Source organism: Schistocerca serialis, chromosome 1 (genome assembly GCF_023864345.2).
Source record: "Schistocerca serialis cubense isolate TAMUIC-IGC-003099 chromosome 1, iqSchSeri2.2, whole genome shotgun sequence".
Taxonomy (NCBI): Eukaryota; Metazoa; Arthropoda; class Insecta; order Orthoptera; family Acrididae; genus Schistocerca; species Schistocerca serialis.
The window spans coordinates 173,685,817-173,705,863 of NC_064638.1; the positions used below are offsets into that span (position 1 = coordinate 173,685,817).

Genomic DNA, 20,047 nt, shown 5'->3' on the forward strand with positions numbered 1-20,047 from the left:
AGACTAGTATCTACTACAAACTTTAAATGTATTCTTGATTCTGTACCATACATATTTTTTTAGTGCACTGTCTATCACCCTAACTACAGACCTATCTGATGTGACAATGCCTGACTGAGGGCTTGAGACGCCTTAGTTTCCAAGTGGTTTACTTTCCCTTTGTGTTGTTGTGCATTCTTATTACAACTGTTCCATAATGGTACATCCTACTCCATTTAAAGCAAGTGAGTGGCTTTTCCTTTGTACATACTCCAGTGTGCCTATGGTAGTTACTTTGGAAGCATCTCACTACTGTAACCAGTTGGTTTTCCATTTCAGCCTAAAAATATTGGGGCCTATATCAGCCACTCTCACTGTCATTCTTTTTACACTCTATATGCTCCTTTTCATCACACCATTTTTATTGGCATTTGGTCATCTCCATAGATCCATACAGCATACAGCCAACACACCAATAACAGAATTTGATGACTCCTTTGTTGTCATTATGGAGGCTCAATTTCATTGCACTTACAGTTAATTTCTGTATAGCCACACATGATGCCACTTGTGAAACAACTTAATTTTCTAGGAGTCTGGGGGTTTTTCACACACATCCCCAGTGTCTCAACGAGACTAAGGCACTTTCTTCCTACAGTGTTATGAGAGTGGTTTGAAAAGTTCTCAGAACGGAATAGAGAAAAAGTACTTACATCATTGGAACTTTTTTTTATTTTTCAATGTAGTCTCCTTGTAGATTAATGCACTCGGTCCAACAATGTTCCAGTTCCTTGATCCCATCTTGAAAATGAGTTTCCTCGAGGCCCGCAAAATAGTTGTCATTTCTGGCTATCAATTCTTCATTTGAAGTGAATCTTCATCCACCAAGAAAAATTTTCAGTTTTGGGAAGAGATGGAAGTCTGATAGAGCCGTATCAGGTGAATAGGGTGGGTGTGGCAACAGTTTGTACCCTAGTTCAAGTAATTTTGTGATGACGGCAAATGTGTGCGGGCAAGTATTGTCTTGATAGAAGATGACTTTCTTCCTTGCTAAACCTGGCCTTCTTTCACGTATCTTTTGTTGAAATTTGTCCAGGAGGTTAGCATAGTATTCTCCAGTAACTGTTTGCCCAGTGGGGAGATAATCTACAAACAGAATCCCCTTCGCATCCCAGAACACTGATGCCATGACCTGTCCTTCCGAAATAATTGTCTTTGCTTTCTTTGGTGGCAGAAAGTCAGCATGTTTCCATTGCTTTGACTGTTGTTTTGTCTCTAGGTTATAGCAGTGCACCCAAGTTTCATCTGTGGTCACAAACTGGTGCAAAAATCTTGTTCATTTCTCCTAAAACAGGCCAAACATTGTTCCGATATGTCCATTCTCACGCGTTTTTGATCCAGCATCAAGAGTTGAGGCACCCATCTTGCAGTTAATTTTTCATTTCTAATTCTTCAGTGGTATACCATTTCAGATGACATCTGGCAAGCATGAGCAATTTCAGTCACTTTCAATCGGCAATCCTCCATGATCAATGTGTGCACTTTGGCAATGATTTCTGGAGTAATGACACATCTTGGCTGCCGGGGCCGAGCGGTTCTAGGTGCTTCAGTCCGGAACCACTGCTGCTACAGTCACAGGTTTGAATCCTGCCTCGGGTGTGGATGTGTGTGATGTCCTTAGGTTAGTTAGGTTTAAGTAGTTCTAAGTCTAGGGGACTGATGACCTCGGATGTGAAGACCTATAGTGCTTAGAGCCATTTGAACATCTTGGCCAACCACTGCATGGATCATCATCAAAGCCCTCCTGACCAAATTTAAATTCATTTGTCCACTTGGCAACAGTTGATTATGAAGGAGCAGAGTCCCCCAGTATATTCAGGATATCAGCATGAATGTCCTTTGCTTTCATACCTTTCTTTACGAAGTACTTAATCACTGCACAAATCTCGATTTTTTCCATCTTTGCAAATCACTACGCGGGAACAGCAACAGAGCCACGTCACCACCACAGCTCTCTTCCAAGAGCCCTGACATGGCACGTGTTTACAGGCAACAGTCCAATGTATATCACATGAACAACTCATTGTGCTAGTCCTGACCACTTGTGGTGATTCTGAGAACTTTTCAAATCACCCTCGTAATGCTACTGCTACTGACAACCTGATCTGGTCTCCTCCACTTCTTACAATAGTTCGAATCCTGTCATTTGGCCCCCAGGTAAAACAAGGGAGTCAACTAATTTTGTCATTACCTTTAGGTTTGACCTACATGTCACTCCATTCACTAATTTTTTTAAGAACCATTTGTACCTCATCTATTTTATTCCCCCACATTGCTGTTAGTTCCCCTTGCTTGACTTGGAACATTCAAAGTGCATAATAATGAATGGTTCTTCTGCTGGAACTATTATCCTCAAGAAATTTTTAGACATCTTTCTATTTGCCCAGCTGCTCACTTAGAGCTGCACCCTCACTTGTCCTGTTTTTTGCCTTAATAATTTGAACTAAATTTTGTGCTTCTCTGGCTTGATTAAATCAAAAGCAAAATCATTTTTTTGACAAATTCTCCAAGATCTTTTTTATTACCAACACTTGAGAGTTATAATAAAACACAATTCCTTCATGCTAATCCTACTTCACAATGAACTCATTTCCATGCCAAGGACCATATGAACCAATTTTACTCTGCTGAGTTAAAATATTTTCTATTTTTGCTGCCGCTACATGTACGCCGCTGTCCCTTCAGACTGCACCAACCCCATCACTTGCCATAGCTGCTGTTGAGTTTGTGACCCGGCCTCGAACCCTTGGACATCTGCATACCTCCTGCTGCTGATTGTTATCAGTATACTGCTCATCTCGGTCAGGAAACTTGGCTGCCTCCTAGACTGGTGTACCTCTGAAACTACATTACTGGTACTGCTGTTCTAGCCTCCTTTCTGCCAGAAAATAGCAAGTTGCCACAACTTCTTGCATGTGTGACAGTTGTAACCAACTTATATATTATACCCCACAACTGCCACAAGATTTATATTTATAGTGCATCTCAAGCCTTATTTGAGTGTTGTCTACAACTGAAGAACACAGTTTTGTGTTATGGAATTCAGCTGGGTAACCAAAGTGAGAGATGGATGGAAATTCATGAGGTATCTATTGTGGACTACATGAAAACAGGAAGAATAATTTACTCAAAGTTACATCCAACTTCTCGGTTTGTTCGATGGTTTCATTTGCAGGAAACGGGTCCATTAACTGAGGTGTCTCCACAAGAGTGGCCAAGCCTGCCTACTGAAACTCGTATATGCGATACCTGCAGGTACTGTAATCAAGTTTTGTGCTCACAGAATGATGACAAGAAGTCAGTTTCTCTTTTGTAAGGACTTGTCCATTATTGTACAGACAAAGATGATGTGACTTACCATACGAAAGCGCTGGCAGGTCGGTAGAAACACAAACAAACACATACATACACACAAAATTCTAGCTTTCGCAACCAATGGTTGCTTCGTCAGGAAAGAGGGAAGGAGAGGGAAAGACGAAAGGATGTGGGTTTTAAGGGAGAGGGTAAGGAGTCATTCCAATCCCGGGAGCGGAAAGACTTACCTTATGGGAAAAAAAGGACAGGTATACACTCACACACACACACATATCCATCCGCACATACACAGACACAAGCAGACATTTGTATATATATATAAACAAAGATGATGTGACTTACCATACGAAAGCGCTGGCAGGTCGATAGAAACACAAACAGACACATACGTACACACGAAATTCTAGCTTTCGCAACCAATGGTTGCTTCGTCAGGAAAGAAAAAATATATATATATATATATATATATATATATAATAGAGGGAATCATTCCACGTAGGAAAAATATATCTAAAAACAAAGATGATGTGACTTACCAAATGAAAGTAGTACCAGTGCAAGTAGGACTCTGACTACTAAGTTTTATATATATATATATATATATATATATATATATATAAAAACTTAGTAGTCAGAGTCCTACTTGCACTTATCCAATTTTTTCCTTTATGTATGTGACAGTAACTGACCACTTACGAGTACAGAAAAAGTAATATGGAAAGTACAATATAGAGGGGATAGTTGATACTACTCATTAAAGAGCTTTAGTTTTTCTTTCTAAACACATATTTACAGATTTATATTTTTACCAGTAAAGAATTGGAACAATAACTGAATAAAATGAAATTCTGCTGCTTTATTATTTCCTCCTTGTCAGGTACAATATACTGAAATGATCAACAAAATGTTTAAAATTTATAAATATTTCTGTACATAACTCCTCAGTTTACACATTCTAATTACAAAAATGAACACAAGCTCCTTATAAATTAGTTAGAATTAATGTTCATGAATTTAATAGTGACGCATGCCACTGAAATTTTCTTCCCTCCTTTTGTTTACGGCTAGCCTTCTTGCATACCACATGATTTTTGGTTTCTATCTGTTGGAAATAAAATCAGCACTGACTTGAAATGCGAACAATTTTTATTTTGTTGCTTTTTCACAGAAAAACATTTTTCTGCATTATATTACATGACATAATGGACAGAGGCACCAGAACAGCAGCATCTCACAGCAGAAGTTGAGACTTGTCTTCATACATATATTTTCCAGCAAAGACTATACTTTAGCTATTTGGGATTATGATGGTTCTGCTGAAATTCTCTGAAATATCTCCATGTCAGTACTGATCAAAAATCATCTGCTGCTACCTTGTTCTTTTCTCGCTCAAGAGCTTCTTTAACTTTACTACTTTTTCCGATACCCAATCGTGGCAGCCCACGATTGAGTCCATCCAGCAAGACACAGGCTTTGCACAGTTCCTGACTTGAAACATATCCACAGCGAGAACACTTGCCAACCTCAGGCATTCGTATGCCTTCACGGACAGAGAGACTTTCACCTGGAAATAATTAAGTTAACATACATTAGTACCCTGAATGGAAAATGTAAAAGAAACTATGAATTCAATTTCAGGATAAAAGTCAAATAATTTTCAAAACAACAAATCAATATTTTACAATTAGCAATATCACTCAGTTGTATTACATTAACGCAAATTAAATGCTTCAAACATAGATAGCTCAGTTATATATGATAATAGAGAAAGCAGAATCTTCTTTTCAAAGTAGCAACTTTTTTGAATATTTTGTATTTTGTTAACATGCACCTATACTCGTTCCACATCACTGGAAGGTTCTGCCTCTTGATGGGATCTATGGACCACAATGAATCAATTGATGGATCTGACTGCTGTGTATACAAGGTAAACAGTACATGTATAGTGAAAGTACTTTCTCCTGCTGTCAACATTTCTTTTCTTAGTGTTCTGAAAAGTTATAGATATGTAAATAATATAACTTATAATGGCATGCTGGAATTCATTTTCTGTGACTAAGAAGGGGAGACAATAGATAAAGTAACAATAATTTGAAGGTGAGTGCAGTGAGTATGATATGTAAGGAGTGCTCATTACTGCAGTTCACTGAGAAAATTGAGTCTTTTATAAAAAGCATTTGTTTCCTCTCATTCTGATGCCATTTTACTTTATTTTATACCACCATACAATTGTCATACCAACACATAAAATTTCAATGTGTTCAATGTACATTAATTAATGAAAATGATCAATAATTGTGGTAATAATTGTACCTAATTTCAAGTTATGATGAGAGGTATTTGCCAAATTCTGTTCATTACAATAATAATCATATGACCCACAGATATTTTAGATATTCACACAGAGAATAGAATGAATAGAAGAGGCTTGACAATAAGTGACATCCCTCAGTTCTTCCCGTCAATGGGACAGGGTTTTTAGAAATGTACAGTTCAAACAACCAGAGAATTGAAGAACCTTTTATCTCATACATTTCAGTAATGAAGAGTGAACTAGGAAATTGAGATCTGTTTTAGGACTGCACAATGAAAATTGTTTCCATCACATAATGACAGGAGCTGAGATGAGCAGCCAGAATAAACATTACTGCAAGAGAATATGTGAGTATTGTCTATCTGTAATTTACATTACCAGCTGTTGGCTCGAGGCCCCTTTTAAGATATGAGAAGTTGTTCAGACTTGGTAAGAGTTTACATGTCTTGCTTGTAGTGACTAACAATTATTTTGGTGTCTATTACAAAAGGAACAAATGGCCTGTGCAGAATTCATTTTTCAGCTGGTAAAATTGTAACTGATACTACTGTTGTGCTTCAGTAACATTAAAGAAATGGTTTTGAATAAACTAAGTTTTCATGATTGATAAATGAGACTAAATGAACAGATACCTTATCATGACCTACCCATTCTCAAAGTGAAAGGCAAATCTTCAGCAGGCAATCAATCAAAACTATCATAACAGCACTGATAAAATTCCTGAAGAAATAAATCTGTTGTGCAGTGCCCACTGGCAATTTTTATCAGATGATGACACAATGAAGCACCTGCACAGGAAATTTATCGTATATATCTGATTATAACATGACCCTGAATATACGACAATCCCCTGCCTCCTTTTTTTAAGAGGCTCCTTGAGAAAGCTTTATTTTTAACATAATCTGACTAATCAAAATTCGTGTTTTATTGATATAAAGTATCTCCCTAAAACAATTAACATTTCATCTAGTCTAAACTTATGTCATTTCTTGACATAATAAAAGGAGAAATGAAATAAACAAAAAAAAATTGATTTATCTTAATTTTCATTTCCACTTCTTTGTTTGCTTACAGTACTATCTCTGTGGTACCAATATTTGTAATCATCATCACGGGCATCACTATCTTCACTTGTAAGCCTCCTCTCATAATATGTTATCTTCTGGGCCATCCATAGCATCCAATATGCAGCAGTTTTGAATCCTTTCATAATATATTCACTCAAGATTCTTCCCTGGGCAGTAAGGATCCACTAGGCGAGTGTGGATGCTAAGGGTTTCCTTGAAGAAAGCACTCACTGTAAAGTTGTCAGAGATGAACCTTTAAAGGTCTATTCACAACAATACCCATAACTTGAAGTTGTTAGGTGATGCCACCGAGAATTATTACCAGGTCTGTGTTGTTCATTGCTATAGGATCCTTAACTTCCTGGGTAAGGTGTCCCCTAAAAGAACACAGCATCAACATTTTCCTAATGTTAAGCAAAGAGCTTGGTATACCGTTCCAAACAACTTCCAACCAGTCATGCCATTTGTGGTCCATCCCTTTCCTCTGCATTTAAAGATATGCTCTGCAGGCAGTTTTTTTAATATACGGGGTGTTACAAAAAGGTACGGTCAAACTTTCAGGAAACATTCCTCACACACAAATAAAGAAAAGATGTTATGTGGACATGTGTCCGGAAACGCGTAATTTCCATGTTAGAGTTCATTTTAGTTTCGTCAGTATGTACTGTACTTCCTCAATTCATCACCAGTTGGCCCAATTGAAGGAAGGTAATGTTGACTTCAGTGCTTGTGTTGACATGTGACTCATTGTTCTACAGTACTAGCATCAAGCACATCAGTACATAGCATCAACAGGTTAGTGTTCATCACGAACGTGGTTTCGCAATCAGTGCAATGTTTACAAATGCGGAGTTGGCAGATGCCCATTTGATGTATGGATTAGCAGGGGCAATAGCCGTGGCGCGGTACGTTTGTATCGAGACAGATTTCCAGAACGAAGGTGTCCCGACAGGAAGACATTCGAAGCAATTGATCGGCGTCTTAGGGAGCACGAAACATTCCAGCCTATGACTCATGACTGGGGAAGACCTAGAACAACGAGGACACCTGCAATGGATGAGGCAATTCTTCGTGCAGTTGATGATAACCCCAATGTCAGCGTCAGAGAAGTTGCTGCTGTACAAGGTAACATTGACCACATCACTGTATGGAGAGTGCTACGGGAGAACCAGTTGTTTCCGTACCGTGTACAGCATGTGCAGGTACTATCAGCAGTTGATTGGCCTCCACGGGTACACTTCTGCGAATGGTTCATCCAACAATGTGTCAATCCTCACTTCAGTGCAAATGTTCTCTTTACAGATGAGGCTTCATTCCAACGTGATCAAATTGTAAATTTGCACAATCGACATGTGTGGGCTGATGAGAATCCGCACGCAATTGTGCAATCACGTCATCAACACAGATTTTCTGTGAACGTTTGCGCAGGCATTGTTAGTGATGTCTTGATTGGGCCCCATGTTCTTCCACCTACGCTCAATGGAGCACGTTATCATGATTTCATATGGGATACTCTACCTGTGCTGCTAGAACATGTGCCTTTACAAGTACGACACAACATGTGGTTCATGCACGATGGAGCTCCTGCACATTTCAGTCGAAGTGTTCGTACGCTTCTCAACAACAGATTCGGTGACCGATGGATTGGTAGAGGCAGACCAATTCCATGGCCTCCACGCTCTCCTGACCTCAACCCTCTTGACTTTCATTTATGGGGGCATTTTAAAGCTCTTGTCTATGCAACCCCGGTACCAAATGTAGAGACTCTACGTGCTCCTATTGTGGACGGCTGTGATACAATACGCCATTCTCCAGGGCTGCATCAGCGCATCAGGGATTCCATGCGATGGAGGGTGGATGCAAGTATCCTCACTAATGGAGGGCATTTTGAACATTTCCTGTAACAACGTGTTTGAAGTCACGCTAGTACATTCTGTTGCTGTGTGTTTCCATTCCATGATTAATGTGACTTGAAGAGAAGTATTAAAATTAGCTCTAACATGGAAAGTAATGGTTTCTGGACACATGTCCACACAACATATTTTCTTTCTTTGTGTGTGAGGAATGTTTCCTGAAAGTTTGGCCATACCTTTTTGTAACAACCTATCTGGCAAGAATCACAAATAGGGTGAACTTCCTTCATCTGCTAGTGCACCAAATCTGGTACCGAGCGCCACGGGTTTTGAATCCACACCAGACAGCATGGAACTCTATGACCACTAGAGGTCTCTGCTTCGTAAGCCATGGCTGCACGTGCTCCTGGCCCCGAGTCTAATGTGAGGGCACCACTGTGGAGCATGTGGTCCCAGCGGCCAATAGTAACATACCCTGCCATGTATTTAGGCGGCTGCCTCTCACTCAGCGAGGCAGTCTGGTATTCGCATTGAGTTGGTCGATATCTCGCTTACAGACATCATGCTTACGTTGTGTGTGCTTACTTCCTATTTACGAGTGGACGTTGTTTTGATTTCGTGAGGTTATCTCTTGTGAACCCCGTTGCTTAATACTTTGTTGTTGATCTTGGTGTCTTGCTCAGTTGTCTGTCTGTCGTGCTTGTCCTTCCATTTCTGTTTGTCTGTCTTGTTTGTTCACGGGCCGCTCCCATTCGGTCCTGTCGTGTTTTCGTTAGTGGCCACCCCACGATTATTCCTGTAACGGTTACAACATTTTGGCGGCGAGGTAAACAGTAGTAGTTGTTAGCATGGAGACTAAGTTGGTCTGTCTTCTGGAACAACATCAGCAGCTCATGCAGCAGCAGCAGCTCCAGTTAGACATCTTACAAAAGTCAATGCAGTTGCTAAAGGACAAATTTGATGAGCGGGACGCATTACAACAGCGGCTTCCAAGTCCACAGGTGTCTGATGCTTTCCCACGTCCGCCGTCGTTCCCACCTTTTAATGACACTAAAGAAGACTGGGAAACATACTTACATCGGCTTAAACAACATTTCACGGATTTTCAAGTCACGTATGACCCCTTGCAGTGGTTGTTGTTTATGTCTTGGGCCTTCCCAGACACATTCTTTCTTCTCCGCAGGTTCGCACCATTGTCCGATCCTGTGGCTCTCTCTTTCCAGGAGATATGCCTTTTGCTGACAAACTATTATTCACAGCACTTCAATGTAGTCACCTGTTGGTTGGAGTTCCACCAGTGCCATAAACAGCCTGGTCAATCATATCATTCCTGGGTCACGGACTTGCAGGGTCTCAGCCGTCGATGCGATTTTACATGCACCAATCAGCAGTGTAAGGCTTTGTACGTGGACTCCCTGATCTGGGATGTGGTGGTGCTGCTGGCTCCCGATCCTGAGGTCCACACTGCGGTGTTGAAACTCGATTAACCCTCGTTGGAAGAGATTCTCCGTATTGCCCACTCGTATGAAATAGCTCAGGTGGCTAACGAGCGTCTCAGTGCGGCTGCAAGTGGCGGCGATTGATGCATCTCTGCGGGTTCCACCCTCATGATGTAGACGTGGCCTGGCCTACAGAGGCCAGCGCCATTGGAACTCCTCTTTGTTCGATGTCTCTATGGCTTCAGGGCCTCTGGTCGCCCCTTGTTGCCGGTCGCGCAGCCCGCTTCCATCTTGCCCACAGTACTTTACCGCACACTCTCGAGCTGATTGCTCCCACCACTGGAAAACATGTACACTGTGTGAGGAGGGTCACATCCAATCTGTTTGTCTTAGTCACTTGACTCGCTCCTGTCCTGCCCCTTCTGGGCCTCAGGATACAATCGGTCATCCCGCTGAAGGGCAATCAGTTGTCCTGCTGGAGGACCCATCAGCACAGAAGCTATTCCTCACACTCCGCCTTTTTACTGAAGATGTCAGTTTTCAGGTCAACACTGGGGCCACCATCTCCATGATTAATATTGCGACATAGCCTTGGCTCCCTTGCTTTGTCACCTCCCTCTCGGTGTTTGGTCACCTATGGCAATGGTTCCATTCCCCTTCATGGGCAGTTTGCCGCACAGGCAATGTACAAACGTGTTCCCTGGCTCCTTACCCTGTTTGTTGTCAACCATCTGTTGGCTTAGAATATTTTTGACCTAGATGCATTTCAACTGTTTGGCTTTTCAATTTCCAATGAAGTTAAGGTCATTTCCATGGCTTTTTCAGGACTTGGACGATCTGTGCTTGGCTTTTGCATCATTGTTTGTAACAGATCTCGGGTATGCTTCACATTTTCAGGCGGGTCGGCCGGATGCACAGCCTCGCTTTTTCTGGGCCAGACCCATTACAGTGGCCTTATGGCCAGCAGTCAAGCGCGAACTTGACTGGCTCCAAGCTGCTAGTGTCCTACAGCCTGTGAAATACAGTGCTTGGGTGACACCATTGGTGGTCGTACAGAAAACCAATGGGTCCCTTCGGCTGTGTGGGGACTTCGGTGCTACTGTCAATGCTCAATTTCCCGACAGGAAGACCTTCTCGCCAAGCTTGCGGGGTGTGAGTACTTTTCTAAGATTGACGTGGCTGAGACATACCACCAGTTCCTCTTAGATGCTGATTCCCAGAACATCATGATTATCAACACACCTTTTGGATTATACAAGGACAAGCACCTTCAATTTGCTGTCTCTTCGGCACCGGCAATTTTCCAGCGGTTCCTGGAGCAGCTTACGCAGCCTGTCCTAGCCTGCATGAATTATCTGGATGACATCTTGGTCACCAGGTGTTCCTGCCAGGAACATTTGCACAACCTCAGCACCTTATTTCATTTTCTGCAATCTGCACGTTTACGCTATCGGCTGGACAATTGTTGTGGAATACTTAGGCCTTAGCAAAGATGGCATTCGCCCTTTGGATTGCAATGTCGCGGCCATTGAGGCCCTTCCTCGTCCCAAGGACGAACTCCAGGTGTTTTTGGGCAAGGTTACCTATTACTTGAAGTTCTTACCCCAAGCTGCCTCCATTCCTCAACCCCTCATTCACTTGCATCGCAAAGGGGTGACTTTTGATTGGACTGCTGCCTGTGACCAGGCTTTTCTCTATTTAAAGACGATGCTGAAGTCCGCCCCTTGCCTTACTCCCTTCTTTCCGGATTGCCCCCTGGTTGTGGCAGCTGATGCGTCGGCATATTGCACTGGAGCAGTCCTCGCACATCGGAATACCAATGACTCAAAACAGCCCAGTGCTTATGCATCTAAAACATTAACCCCAGCACAACGGAACTACTCCCAGATTGAAAACGAGGCCCTGGCGATAGTGTTCGCCATCCAAAAATTTCACATCTGTCTCTTTGGGGCCAAGTTCACCCTCCTGGCGGACCATAAACCCTTAGTTACACTTTTTGGTCCCCACTCTCAACTTCCAGAATGGATGGCTCAACGTCTCCAGCATTGTGCATTATTTTTACGGAATTACACTTACACCATCCTGTATAATCCCACTGCCCACCATGCTAATGCAGACGCTTTGTCATGTCTCCCAGAAGGCTCCCATCGTGCATTTGACCAACAGGAGGTCCTCTGCTTTCACACTGATTCCGCCCGCCAGGATTCAATGGACGGTCTGCCTCTTATGGCTGCTCCCATTGCCACAGCTACACACTGAGACCCTGTCTTGTGGCAGGTTCTCCGGTACATGGTCCACGGTTGGCCCTCCTATATTACTCGTAGGATGCGGACCAACTTCAGCCCCTGGCGCCACCTGTCCTACAGACTCTCCGTGCTCCATGATGTCCTTCTGTTGGCCACGGAGTTGGATGCCCATCGGGTGGTCATCCCTCTGGATTTTTGACATCACGTGCTCAGTTTGTTACACCGCGGGCACTGGGGTATGTCTCGCACGAAAGTTTTGGCTCACCGGAACATGCATTGGCCCAGCATCAATGGCGATATTGACCACCTAGTCTGCAGGTGCACTGTATGTGCCTGTCACCAGGCAAACCCCCCCCCCCCCCCCCCCCCCTCAGTCATTCGCACCCTGGCCTGTGCCTCGCCAGTCCTAGGATCGCATCCATCTTGATTTTGCGGGCTCGTTTTTTGGGTCCATGTGATTACTTATTGTTGATGCCTACTCCAAATACCCATATGTCATCTGCATGCCATCCACCACCACAGAGGCTACACTCATGGCCCTGGCCCAGGTTCTTGCTACTGAGGGCCTGCCTCACACACTGGTCTCTGATAATGGCCCCCAATTCACGGCATCCTCCTTCCACGACTTCTGCCAGGCCAATGGTATCAAATATATGCGTAGACTGCCTTTCCACCCTTCCTCCAATGGCACAGTGGACAGGCTTGTCCACACATTTAAACAACAGTTGACAAAGGCAGTCAAAACATCTCCAATCATGTCGGCCCTCAGCCTGTTCTTGAGCACAGATCACACCACGCCAATTGACGTACATAGTCCGGCAGAGATCCTCCATGGGCGACAGCCGCAGACCCTGCTCAATTTGCAGATGCAGTCACCTTCCCAGCCCTGCTCCTGGCCCTCTCAGCGCTATGCCCCCGATGCAGCCGTTTGGGCCCATGTGTACGGCAGCAAGGCGGGTTGGATGCCTGCCACAGTTCTCGCGGCCCATGGACAGTGTGTGACGTCAGTGCAGATGTCGAAAGGGTTGGAGCACCACCATCATAACCAGCTCCACCCGCGTACCCCTGCGGGACTCCCGCCACCACCTCCTCCTCCACTACCTCCTTCGGGTACTGACGTGGTCCACGAGTCGCCACCACTGCCCCCGGTTGCTGCCTCCCTGTGAGCATGCCGCCAGCCTTCCTTGCCCCAGGTGGATCGGAGGCTCCCTCTGACGTTCTGCCCTCTGGGTCAGCCATCATAGACACATTGGACGTCCCTTCCTCCCCGACAACGACAGTTGCCGAGCCTGGGTCTTCTCCCATCTGCCAACCACTGTGGCACTGTCTGGGGCGTTTTTGCCCCTACACACAAGTTTCAAGGGGGGAGGGATCTGGTACTGAGTTCCACGGGTTTTGAATCCGCGCCAGACAGCATGGAACTTGATGACCTCTAGAGGTCTCTGCGCTGTAAGTTGTGGCTGCGCACGCTCCTGGCCCCGAGTCTAATGTGAGGGTGCCACTGTGGAGCATGTGGTCCCAGCGGCCAATAGCGACATACCCTGTTGTGTATTTAGGGGGCTGCCTCTCACTCAGTGAGGCAGCCTGGTATTTGCGTTGAGACAGTTGATATTTTGCTTAAGACATTGTGTTTACGTTGCATGTGCTTACTTCCCGTTTGCGAGTGGACGTTGTTTTGATTTCATGAAGTTATCTCTTGTGACCCCATTGCTTAATACTTTGTTGTTAATCTTGGTTGTCTTGCTCGGTTGTCTGTTGTCATGTTTGTATTTCAATTCCCGTTCGTCGGTCTTGTTTGGTTGTGGGCAGCTCCTGTTTGGTCACACCGCGTTTTCGTTAGTGGACACCCCGTTACCGTTCCTGTCGTGGTTACAACACCAAGCATTACTGTTATTCTGGCCTTTTTGTCACCATGTGTGTTTATAGGAATACTTTTAATGCCCTTCACATCGACAATAACATTTGACGGCATATCAAAATAAATAGGTGCCTGATCGATGTTGTCCATATGACCTAGCCAACAGTCATGCCTTTCCTTGAGATTGATTACATGGCATTGGTAAGCAAGTGGTTTTTCATCATACACCATCGGAAGTTGCTGAGCTAGTGTAGTCCTGTGCGTAACTTAATCCCTACCTTCTTTGTCATCCTTGCACACCAGCCAGTACTTGATTAGAATTCGATGATGCAGTTAAAAAACTCTTCATCTCCAGTGCTTCCATTAGGATAATTTATTGAGTAATCAGGAAGCCTTCACTGCATTTCTCTTGCACATACTGAACAACCTGCTGCTCCAAATCATGAAACCTTCCCTGTCTTGGTTCCCTGAAAGTTTGGCACGTCGTGCTGCACTGTTATGTGTTACATCAAGGAATGCATACTTCTGCAAAGTAATGTGGGGTTAGGCTGCAATCAACAGTGCCAAACAAAGGAATGCCTTGAAAAATGCAAGCAGATGGTCTTGTCTGACATGAGCAAAAATTGGACATAAAATACTTAAGTAAATTCAGCATCTTTTGTAATGAACTGTTTTTCAATCTAGAAAACAAGCCATATTGTAATCTTCCATTATAGACCACTGATGATGTTTTACTTCAATAAAGCGAAACAAATTTGGTGATGAAATACACCTTTGTTTCTTTTTTAGAATAAATTTATGTATTTCCACTTATGAGCACAAATTTGTCAGGTCCTCAGACCACCAGTTTCAGTCAGCAATGACCATCTTCACATCTGTTTAAAAACACATCCTAGTATAATGGAGCCATAGTGGCATTGTCAAAAGATAAACACAAAAATCAGCTTAGCATCATTGCGCATATATATATATATATATGGTTATATATAAAAACAAAGATGAGATGACTTACCGAACGAAAGCGCTGGCAGGTCGATAGACACACAAACAAACACAAACATACACACAAAATTCAAGCTTTCGCAACAAACTGTTGCCTCATCAGGAAAGAGGGAAGGAGAGGGGAAGACGAAAGGAAGTGGGTTTTAAGGGAGAGGGTAAGGAGTCATTCCAATCCCGGGAGTGGAAAGACTTACCTTAGGGGGAAAAAAGGACAGGTATACACTCGCACACACGCACATATCCATCCACACATACAGACACAAGCAGACATATTTAAAGACAAAGAGTTTGGGCAGAGATGTCAGTCGAGGTGGAAGTGTAGAGGCAAAGAAGTTGTTGAAAGACAGGTGAGGTATGAGTGGCAGCAACTTGAAATTAGCGGAGATTGAGGCCTGGCGGATGACGAGAAGAGAGGATATACTGAAGGGCAAGTTCCCATCTCCGGAGTTCGGATAGGTTGGTGTTGGTGGGAAGTATCCAGATAACCCGGATGGTGTAACACTGTGCCAAGATGTGCTGGCTGTGCACCAAGGCATGTTTAGCCACAGGGTGATCCTCATTACCAACAAACACTGTCTGCCTGTGTCCATTCATGCGAATGGACAGTTTGTTGCTGGTCATTCCAACATAGAATGCATCACAGTGTAGGCAGGTCAGTTGGTAAATCACGTGGGTGCTTTCACACGTGGCTCTGCCTTTGATCGTGTACACCTTCCGGGTTACAGGACTGGAGTAGGTGGTGGTGGGAGGGTGCATGGGACAGGTTTTGCATCGGGGGCAGTTACAAGGATAGGAGCCAGAGGGTAGGGGAGGTGGTTTGGGGATTTCATAGGGATGAACTAACAGGTTACGAAGGTTAGGTGGACGGCAGAAAGACACTCTTGGCGGAGTGGGGAGGATTTCATGAAGGATGGATCTCATTTCAGGGCAGGATTTGAGGAAGTCGTATCCCTGCTGGAGAGCCACATTCAGAGTCTGGTCCAGTCCCAGAAAGTATCCTGTCACAAGTGGGGCACTTTTGTGGTTCTTCTGTGGGGGATTCTGGGTTTGAGGGGATGAGGAAGTGGCTCTGGTTATTTGCTTCTGTACCAGGTCGGGAGGGTAGTTGCGGGATGCGAAAGCTGTTTTCAGGTTGTTGGTGTAATGATTCAGGGATTCAGGACTGGAGCAGATTCGTTTGCCATGAAGACTTAGGCTGTAGGGAAGGGACCGTTTGATGTGGAATGGGTGGCAGCTGTCATAATGGAGGTACTGTTGCTTGTTGGTGGGTTTGATGTGGACGGACGTGTGAAGTTGGCCATTGGACAGGTGGAGATCAACGTCAAGGAAAGTGGCAAGGGATTTGGAGTAGGACCAGGTGAATCTGATGGAACCAAAGGAGTTGAGGTTGGAGAGGAAATTTTGGAGTTCTTCTTCACTGTGAGTCCAGATCATGAAGATGTCATCAATAAATCTGTACCAAACTTTGGGTTGGCAGACTTGGGTAACCAAGAAGGCTTCCTCTCAGCGACCCATGAATAGGTTGGCATACGAGGGGGCCATCCTGGTACCCATGGCTGTTCCCTTTAAGTGTTGGTATGTCTGGCCTTCAAAAGTGAAGAAGTTGTGGGTCAGGATGAAGCTGGCTGGCTGGGTAAGGATTCCAGGCGTTACCCCCAGAAACCATCCTTGTAACCATTGATGCCACGTCCTTATACACTAATATTCCGCACGTCCAGGGCCTCGCTGCGATGGAGCATTTCCTTTCACGCCGATCACCTGCCACCCTACCTAAAACCTCTTTCCTCATTACCTTAGCCAGCTTCATCCTGACCCACAACTTCTTCACTTTTGAAGGCCAGACATACCAACAATTAAAGGGAACAGCCATGGGTACCAGGATGGCCCCCTCGTACGCCAACCTATTCATGGGTCGCTTAGAGGAAGTCTTCTTGGTTACCCAAGTCTGCCAACCCAAAGTTTGGTACAGATTTATTGATGACATCTTCATGATCTGGACTCACAGTGAAGAAGAACTCCAAAATTTCCTCTCCAACCTCAACTCCTTTGGTTCCATCAGATTCACCTGGTCCTACTCCAAATCCCATGCCACTTTCCTTGACGTTGATCTCCACCTGTCCAATGGCCAACTTCACACGTCCGACCACATCAAACCCACCAACAAGCAACAGTACCTCCATTATGACAGCTGCCACCCATTCCACATCAAACGGTCCCTTCCCTACAGCCTAGGTCTTCGTGGCAAACGAATCTGCTCCAGTCCAGAATCCCTGAATCATTACACCAACAACCTGAAAACAGCTTTCGCATCCCGCAACTACCCTCCCGACCTGGTACAGAAGCAAATAACCAGAGCCACTTCCTCATCCCCTCAAACCCAGAATCCCCCACAGAAGAACCACAAAAGTGCCCCACTTGTGACAGGATACTTTCCGGGACTGGACCAGACTCTGAATGTGGCTCTCCAGCAGGGATACGACTTCCTCAAATCCTGCCCTGAAATGAGATCCATCCTTCATGAAATCCTCCCCACTCCGCCAAGAGTGTCTTTCCACCGTCCACCTAACCTTCGTAACCTGTTAGTTCATCCCTATGAAATCCCCAAACCACCTCCCCTACCCTCTGGCTCCTATCCTTGTAACCGCCCCCGATGCAAAACCTGTCCCATGCACCCTCCCACCACCACCTACTCCAGTCCTGTAACCCGGAAGGTGTACACGATCAAAGGCAGAGCCACGTGTGAAAGCACCCACGTGATTTACCAACTGACCTGCCTACACTGTGATGCATTCTATGTGGGAATGACCAGCAACAAACTGTCCATTCGCATGAATGGACACAGGCAGACAGTGTTTGTTGGTAATGAGGATCACCCTGTGGCTAAACATGCCTTGGTGCACAGCCAGCACATCTTGGCACAGTGTTACACCGTCCGGGTTATCTGGATACTTCCCACCAACACCAACCTATCCGAACTCCGGAGATGGGAACTTGCCCTTCAGTATATCCTCTCTTCTCGTCATCCGCCAGGCCTCAATCTCCGCTAATTTCAAGTTGCCACCACTCATACCTCACCTGTCTCTCAACAACTTCTTTGCCTCTACACTTCTGCCTCGACTGACATCTCTGCCCAAACTCTTTGTCTTTAAATATGTCTGCTTGTGTCTGTATGTGTGGATGGATATGTGCGTGTGTGCGAGTGTATACCTGTCCTTTTTTCCCCCTAAGGTAAGTCTTTCCGCTCCCGGGATTGGAATGACTCCTTACCCTCTCCCTTAAAACCCACTTCCTTTCGTCTTCCCCTCTCCTTTCCTCTTTCCCGATGAGGCAACAGTTTGTTGCGAAAGCTTGAATTTTGTGTGTATGTTTGTGTTTGTTTGTGTGTCTATCGACCTGCCAGCGCTTTCGTTCGGTAAGTCATCTCATCTTTGTTTTTATATATAATTTTTCCCACGTGGAATGTTTCCTTCTATTATATAAAATATGGTACATACTTCAGTCATCTTGTTAACAGTGCTACTGTTTGTAACGAACATGTTGTTATTAACAGTAGCACTGTTAACAAGATGATATGATATGATATGATATATCATATTTTAGATTTGTGCTATGATGCTCAGCTATTTTTGTGTTGTTTTTTGACGATGCCACCATGGCTCCATTATACAGGGTGCTGCAGATAAGAGCAGTCCATGTTAAGTATAAAGGAAATGCAGTGATATTACAGAAATCAAGAGCTGAGATGGACTTACCATTTATTTACAATGAAAATACAGTGAAAAACACATTTGTACAAGATGTTTAAAGTGACTCTATACAACATCAATACACAGCTGTGCACTTCTAAGCATAGTCAGATACAGCCAGTGTGAAGTTTGGATATCAATGGCAGCAAATTCATGGTTAATATTGTTTTCAGTTCCTGTACTGCGTGTGGATTTGTTTCACAGACTTTGTCCTTCAAGCACCCACACAACAAAAAAATGACATGAAAGTCTCTTCGGATTTGCTGCTGGATCTTAAAATCAACTTGACTCGATATTTCGGCGATCCAACTGGTCGCCATCTTCAGGAAAATGCTGCTTCTGCTGATGAGTCCTGCTGAAAACTGACACCAGGTTGCAAATCGACGTCCATATAGAGGCACCATTCACTACACAGCGCATGCGCCGCCCATCACGGTTTCTGCCTTCCAAGACAGCTTAACCCAAGAACTTGAGCATTTGATGGCTGTTTTTAAGGAAAATACACCGAGAAGCAGATTTGTCGGGCTATGGAGTTTGGACCATCTCCGGAGGTGTATGAAGAGGAACGTAGATCTGTGGCCTTTCTTCCTTATGCTGGAGGCTTATCGTTTAAGATTGGTCGAATTTTAACATTAAGAGTGTGTTCCATCCACCTTCTAAGATTAGGGCTCTGATTGGCTCTGTGAAAGATGATTTGGGGCTTAGGAAACCTGGTGTGTACAAAATTCTGTGTCAATGTGGGAAACCATATATTGGCCGTTCGATTCGCACAGTGCATGACAGGTGTGTGGGACATCGCCGTCATACAAGGCTACAACAGCCAGAAAAATTGGCAGTAGCAGAACACTGCCTAAATGAGGGATACAGTATGAAATTTAATGAATCTGTGGTAGTCGCCAACATTTCCGTTTTTTGGAACAGTGTCTATAAAGAGGTGATTGAAATTAGGTTGACTGATAATTTAATCAACAGAGACAATGGGATTCCTCTTAGCATACGTGGAATCCTGTATTATCTCGCATCAAAACTGAATGTTCTTCAGTGCGGCCTTGATTGCGATATATCGTTGCCAGCAGTGTTTCACTAAGGGCGGCGCCACCTCCGTCTTGGAACGCAGAAACCGTGATGGGCGGCGCATGTGCTGTGTACTGAACGGTGCCTATATATG

The 20,047-nt window shown here is 44.2% G+C and overlaps 1 protein-coding gene across 1 annotated transcript in view; it reads right to left on the bottom strand.

Moving 5' to 3' along the window:
* Window positions 1-4,186: 4,186 nt before the first annotated feature.
* Window positions 4,187-20,047, bottom strand: part of LOC126465006 (cytoplasmic tRNA 2-thiolation protein 1) — a 55,144-nt gene continuing 39,283 nt past the window's right edge. The window contains exon 6 of the mRNA XM_050096274.1: window positions 4,187-4,918. Within this exon, the coding sequence (XP_049952231.1) occupies window positions 4,707-4,918 (212 nt within the window). The 3' untranslated portion in view covers window positions 4,187-4,706. The remainder of the gene's footprint in view (window positions 4,919-20,047) is intronic.